Here is a 7,500-nt window from a genome sequence, read left to right as displayed (position 1 = left end):
ACATACATACTACAACAACAACAACAACAACAACAACAACAACAACAACAACAACAACAACAACAACAACAACAACAACAACAACAACAACAACAACAACAACAACAACAACAACAACAACAACAACAACAACAACAACAACAACAACAACAACAACAACAACAACAACAACAACAACAACAACAACAACAACAACAACAACAACAACAACAACAACAACAACAACAACAACAACAACAACAACAACAACAACAACAACAACAACAACAACAACAACAACAACAACAACAACAACAACAACAACAACAACAACAACAACAACATTAATAATAAACAATAATTATAGTCGTCATTATTATAAATATATTTACAATTGTACTTCCGCAAAGAGGTGCAAGCCATCTTTGGGGTAGAGGTACATGTAGACCAGTGCCCCAAACAGCCAGAGCATTATCATGGCCAGGACGAACAACTCAATGTACCAATACGGAATGCCAAACCCTGGAAATTTAGTACATTTTTTTTTGAAATTTTCAAGTTAATTTAATTATTATTATAAATATTATTAATAGCAGAAGAATTTTATTATTATTATTAAAATTATTTTTTATTGTAGTAGTAGTAACAGTAGTAGTTAAAAAATTCTAAAAGTATCTCTTTACAAATCAGCAAATATATCAAGTCAAACAGTTAAATATCAACAGCAGCCACATTTTTAACCACAACAACGCCACTCCCATCTTCATCTAAAACCACAGAAGCCACCCCGAAAACGATGATCACAAACACGGATCAGTAGCAGTAGCAACAGCAGTAGTTAAAACAACTACAATACAATCCAAAACAGCCCCCAAAACTACAACAACAAACATGATGCAATAGGAGCAGGGGAAGCGGCTGCACCAGCAGGGCGTTCTATCATTGGACGACCTCCAAATCTCTCTGGTGATTCGTCAGAAGAGTAACAACCAGAAAGCCCTTGTAACTCAAATTCTCTTTGCTGTTGTTCAAACTGTCGAAATCTTCGTATTAGCGACAGCTTTTGGTCTGGCTCTGGTCGCGGTCTGTCGTGCAGCGGACGCCGACGAAATTGGTTGATGTCGATCTGGCCAAAAAGAGATTGCCTGCAAACGTAGTGTTGTCAGTGTTCCATATTTTACTTTCTACTTTAAAATTTTTCAAAATATCATGTTAAATTGTTTAAATAAAATATAGAAATTGTTATTTATACAGGAAGAAAGCTTGCTGGTGCGCAGATAAAATGAAGATTAGTAGATATTATGACAAAAGATGAGGAGTGAACAACAATAATCATAAGGGTAATAATTAGACATTTATTATATTTATTAAATGAACTTTAACAGAAAAAATTCAGTATTGGTCGCATCAGCAGGAACTGTAATAGTGGTACCTACTATAAAACAGTGCTCCGCAAACTTTTTGGTCCGCGGACCGGCATTGAATTTAAGGCATGAAACGAACCACCGCCAGATGAATTTCGCAAGAACTTGTGTATACGCACTAACATACACACACTCATGTTACAATTTTATTTAAAATAAAAACAATAAAATAGGTTTTAGCATTTTAAAATGAAAGTCGTTGTGCGACGAATTAGCTCGCTTCTTTCTTATCAATTCCTCAGAGCGTGGTTGAAACGAGGACTGTACCACACGTAGCGGCACCAAACAACTTCTGTATGAGGTCTCCATCGTGGCCATTCATGAAAATCCGATATAACTTAAATATGTTGGAGGAAACAGAAGAGTTTTTATAACTTAGTCTGTGAGCTTTGGTTATTCTGTCCTAATGCTGATTTAAAACGTAACGGATGGAAGATGTAAATTCAAGTCTCATCTTTAGTCCTTGGCTAACAGAAAGTTCCGAAAAAATTATCTTACAACCTAACTGTCAAGTTATCCATCATTCCAACAAAATAATTTCATTTCAGGAGCAGAGTTAGGGCCAGTTTCAACAAAACCCAAAACGCTTTCAACATAATTAAAAAATATGAAATTATAAAAAAAACTAACCCGATTTCATTCCTAAATATTTTATATTAATTTAAAAAAAATTTAATAAATTTTAAAACAATTTATTTTGTTCAAATCGATCTAAAGCAAAATATAAGCTATTGTAGCAAATATCGCAATACGTTCACGCCGTTCTTAAGTATTAAAAGAAATTTTCGATTTGCGATAAATCAGCTCACACATTATAACAAATCAGTTGTTTTCAAACAGCTGACCACAGCTGCCCACCCACATAGTTATCCCACCATGATTATTATTCTGACTGGTCATAAGTCATGCTGTCTATGGCACGCCAGTAACATTTTATGAATTTTTTTATCGTGTTGTCGTTGGTCAAGTTCGAGCTAGGGTTTTGCTTGTTAGTAAATTTTCAACATTTTTGGTAGCTGGCCACGGATAGTCACATGCAACTGCTCCATGGGCCGATACCGGTCAACGGACCACCCCTTAGCGGAGCACTGCTATAAAATAATTACCCCTCAGCATGTGTAGATGCTTGGTCACATGCTCCTGAAAACAAATATTACTTATTATTATTTTATAATTATTTTTATTATATTTTATTATAATTATACTTTCAATTCATTCTGTAATAACATTTATATCGATTTTGAAACATTAAAAACAACGACAACACGAACAACTGCAACAGCAAAGACAAACTTCTCATGTGATCATCATAATCACTAGCAGAACTTCTAGCAAAAGATGAAGAAGCAGCTGTAGTAGCTTTAGAAGTAGCTGGGGCCGGATATGAGGAGGTGACAGTACTGGACCACGAACGACTAGCCACAATGGACTGTCCAGACGAGCCAGCCTCCCTGGCAACAGATTCAACATCATGAGGGCGCTCATATCCACCGGTTCTTTCCAAATTCACCCGACTACCACCACCAACATCATCGTCGTTGATGACGTATTCTTCAATATCTTGTGAAAAACGTTCTTGCTGCTGCTGTTGCTGCCATGGCAAGGTGGTGGGCCTGTTTGTTGACTGACCAGGCGGACTGACACCAGAGGACCTTGTCATTACTCCCCTGACTAACGAAGGTGGCGGTTGGAGGGAGCGGCCCTGGTCACCTGAGCCTGAGTAGCTGTGCTGCAAGTTGTTTGCGGGTTAAGTTGGAATTCGCATAAAAGTTTTATTGAAGAGCAAATAATTCTGAACTTGTTTCATATTTACTCTGAAAAAATGATAAGTCAATAAAAAACAACTCACGTCTGCTCGATCTTCCCTAGTATTGCTGACTGAACTCGATGCATCCCCACCGACCAACTCGGGATTGCCAAACTGCTCAGGTGATGAATTGTTCAGGGCCCGTAGTAACTTACGTTCATAAACCTTCCTTGTGTTGACTGAATACAAAAAAGGCACGGTTGAGATACAAGTGGAACTTACGTGTAATTTTATGTCAATCATTTGGTATTGTAGAGCAACATGCAATTAAACTCCTCCTACTTATCTCTTTAGGGTTGTTAAGACTAAGATTTGTTTAGATTTAGAGATCTTTTTCAATAAAAAATCTTTTTAAAAAGACAATTAAAACTGTGTAGACAATATGAAAATGGCAGAGGTTTTAGTGGCATATAATTCAAGAATACTTTACATTACATTAAAAATTACTATTTAGTACTATAATAAATTTATATATACTAAAAAAACTTTTTACTAACTAACAACTGGTCCAATGTCAAAGCCTAAAGCTTTCAATTGTCTGTACAATTCTGCATCTGTCAATGAGCTCACCCAGACTTTTGAAAAAATTTTTAAACATTAAAAATTGGACTTTTAAATTTAATTTAAGACTTAAATTCTAAGTTAATTAAATAAACCCTTGCTTTTAGACTTTTTTTTATGTAAGAGCAGTACCAGTGTAGCGAGTAGCAAAACTATCTACATTTAAAATTTACCTACTAATAATAGCGCATTTTAATGCTTTAATTTTAAACAACTTTTTGTGAATTAGAAAAATAATTAACGTTAACAATTTTTGAAATTATCCAGAAAAACAATATTAAAATATTAAATTCTTTGTTTCACAAGTTAGTAAGTTTCATAATTGACATTGCATATAAAATTTTAAAAATTTTGTCTGTGGCTTTTTCACATACACAAATTTTAGGATTCAATCTTCAAAAATTATATTTAAAAAAGAAATATATTTACAAAGACAATTTCTAATCACTAACTTTCGTCATAAACCATTTTGAACGGTGAGTATGAATCAAATTTTGGTTTTTTTTGCTGTTTTAAAAATAAAGGCGGATGTTTAAAAGTTAATTTATATCGCAAAAATGCTGTGCAGTAAATTAATGCCTGCTCGTATATACAGAGGCTGCGGATAAAAAATTCTCAAAACTCAGATGCGGATCCAAGGGATCCAAGTGCGTTATTTAAAAAACCTCTCGCTAAATTAAATTTTCAAATTTTTTTTTTAAAATTTTCATATTAAAAAAGTTTGTTTTTACTTATGTTTGCCTATATGAAAATGTATGTGTATTTAGTGGCCATAGCTGAGTCTTTCTGGGGTTCACGTTGATAAAGCCAAGCGAGCAGCTTCTACTAATTACTTCAGCAGATGTGACTATATAAAGTTAGTTGGCTTACTTATGAAATTGCATGGGTTTTAACAAACAACTAATACAAAAGATTAACTTGACTAAAAATATTTTTAAAACAATATAATTAAATCGAATTATTTAATTTAAAATTATCGTTTCAATTTAAATAAAAATATAGCTTTTTGTTTAGAAAACAGAGAGGCTTACTGAAGCCATGGTGGGCTTACTTATGAAAATGCATGGGTTTTAACGTTTCAACAAACAACTAATGCTAAATATAAATTTGACTCAGTGTGTTTTAAACATTGTAATTAAATCGAATTATGTAATTTGAAATTATTTTTGTCAATTTAATTGAAAATATTGCTCCATGTTTTTAAAAAACGGTGCCTAACCTACCGCTTAACAAAGCCATAGCTTAGCTTACTTACGAAATTGCAATATTTTCATTAAAATTGACAAAAATAATTTTAAATTACATAATTCTAAGTTTATTGGTTAATTAGTTGATTGTTTGATTGGTTAGTTAAATGATTGATTGATTGGTTGTTTGGTCAGTTGATTTGATTCAGCGGTTGATTAATTGATTTATTTGTTAATTGACTGGTTAATTGATAGTACAGTATCTTATTGAACAAAGTAGTATCACAAAATGAATAAAGATACTTTTTTCAAAAATTTTCAATTTGATTTCATTGCGATATCGACGATGATGATTGTGACTGAGTTATTAAAAAAACATCAAATAAAACTTGTAAAATAGGATGGGCAAATGACGTCATTTTAACAGTAGTTATTTAACTGCCTTTTAGTGAATTAGCCGGTATAAAGGTTATATTCAATTCCTATCAAATAAATAAAGAAATAGATAGATAGATAGATGTGTATAAAGCGAGCAAAATTTTAAATTTTAATATAGAAGCGCTTATAAATCTATGCATATTGGCTCAGCTTGGCTTGGCTCGGCTTGAAATCGGATGTTAAGCAAGGTGTGGTCTCAAACTATTTGGAGTAATTAAGTAACTGAGTAATTAAAAAAACATCAAATAAAACTTGTAAAATAGGATGGGCAAATGACGTCATTTTAACAGTAGTTATTTAACTGCCTGTTAGTGAATTAGCCGATATAAAGGTTATATTCAATTCCTATCAAATAAATTTAACCAAATTTAAACAAAACTAAATAATGAAATAGATAGATAGATAGATGTGTATAAAGCGAGCAAAATTTTAAATTTTAATATAGAAGCGCTTATAAATCTATGCATATTGGCTCAGCTTGGCTTGGCTCGGCTTGAAATCGGATGTTAAGCAAGGTGTGGTCTCAAACTATTTGGAATTCTTCCAGAAAAATTTGAACTGCGTGCGCACATATGTAGCACTGATTACTGTTGCTTTTATAATGAATTTTTATACCATATATATACAAAGCGAGCAAAATTTTATTATAAAAGCGCTTATAAATCCACGCATATTGGCTCAGCTTGGCTTGGCTCGGCTTGGTATTGGATGTTAAGCAAGGTGTGGTCTCAAACTATTTGGAATTCTACCCGATATATATATATATATATATTTCGGAACGAGGTTTTCTTTAATACAAACATCATTGAAGATATATGCCCATTTTGCATTAATGACTTTCTTTAATGAACACTCAACAAGTCTGAATTTATTAAACTCGTATTTATTTAAAACAATAGACATGGTAAGGCTAACAATATATATATTTATATATATTGGAACTTCAATATATATATATATATATATATATATATATATATATATATATATATATATATATATATAAAGTAACTAAAATTCATGTATACAAATAATTAATAATTTTATATGTTTATATAAAAAGAAATATGGCAGATTCAACAAGCCAACGAGAAAGTGTCAAAGGCGTTCGTTCGATGACGTCTATTTAGTACTGTTAGCATTGTGGTTAAAACTGTATAATAATGTAGTACATACATTAAATAAGTTTTTTACTGATGTGAATGATTGAAATGATGAGAATGTATGGTTGAAACGATTATAAATAGGAGCTGAGAAAACATGAAAATCAGATCAGGCATTCTGCCTCGCTTAAGGCTTGAAGCGGTCTGCCTGATCTCATTTATTTTATTTTTTTATTTTATTTATTTTATTATATAGAGTTATATAGAGTTGCGCGGCTATATATGTTTGTCTGTGGTTTGTATGTTTGTATTTTGCATTTTTTTATTTTAGGTGGGTTCTTTAGCGGTTGCTCATACATACATACATGCATCATGTTTGTTTGTGTGGTAGTGTTTTATGTTCTGTTTTACTCCTTTTTCTCTTTCTTCATGAGTGTTGAGTTAAGTTAATGAAACATAGGTAGGTGAGGTAAAAATTAATTTATTATATAGGTAGGCTAGGGCATAAGGTAATTTAGTTACATAGGTAGGTTAGGGACTTCTATTCTTTTACACTTACTTGGTTGTGTTTTTTGTTTTGTGTTTGTTTTGTTTCACACCATATATATAACAGGTACGCGGTGGTTCCTGGTTTTAGTGGGATTTTTATTGATTGAATGTGGTAGTATGCATGGTTATATAGAGTTATATAGAGTTATATAGAGTTATATAGAGTTATATAGAGTTATATAGAGTTATATAGAGTTATATAGAGTTATATAGAGTTATATAGAGTTATATAGAGTTATATAGAGTTATATAGAGTTATATAGAGTTATATAGAGTTATATAGAGTTATATAGAGTTATATAGAGTTATATAGAGTTATATAGAGTTATATAGAGTTATATAGAGTTATATAGAGTTATATAGAGTTATATAGAGTTATATAGAGTTATATAGAGTTATATAGAGTTATATAGAGTTATATAGAGTTATATAGAGTTATATAGAGTATATAG

At 31.8% G+C, this 7,500-nt stretch overlaps 1 protein-coding gene across 1 annotated transcript in view; it reads right to left on the bottom strand.

The window, feature by feature from the left end:
• Positions 1 to 4,811, bottom strand: part of HELRODRAFT_189549 (hypothetical protein) — a gene marked incomplete at its 5' end in the record, with an annotated part of 6,233 nt that extends 1,422 nt beyond the window's left edge. Inside the window, 8 exons of the mRNA XM_009030711.1 lie at positions 372 to 505; positions 875 to 1,124; positions 2,510 to 2,543; positions 2,697 to 3,132; positions 3,253 to 3,389; positions 3,708 to 3,785; positions 4,224 to 4,278; positions 4,803 to 4,811. Coding sequence (XP_009028959.1) covers positions 372 to 505; positions 875 to 1,124; positions 2,510 to 2,543; positions 2,697 to 3,132; positions 3,253 to 3,389; positions 3,708 to 3,785; positions 4,224 to 4,278; positions 4,803 to 4,811 — 1,133 coding nt within the window. The remainder of the gene's footprint in view (positions 1 to 371; positions 506 to 874; positions 1,125 to 2,509; positions 2,544 to 2,696; positions 3,133 to 3,252; positions 3,390 to 3,707; positions 3,786 to 4,223; positions 4,279 to 4,802) is intronic.
• Between the last annotated feature and the right edge of the window lie 2,689 nt (positions 4,812 to 7,500).

Source organism: Helobdella robusta (assembly GCF_000326865.2).
Source record: "Helobdella robusta unplaced genomic scaffold HELROscaffold_7, whole genome shotgun sequence".
Taxonomy (NCBI): domain Eukaryota; kingdom Metazoa; phylum Annelida; class Clitellata; order Rhynchobdellida; family Glossiphoniidae; genus Helobdella; species Helobdella robusta.
Note: the sequence above shows the minus strand (reverse complement) of the source record. Positions and strands in the feature narration are given on the sequence as shown.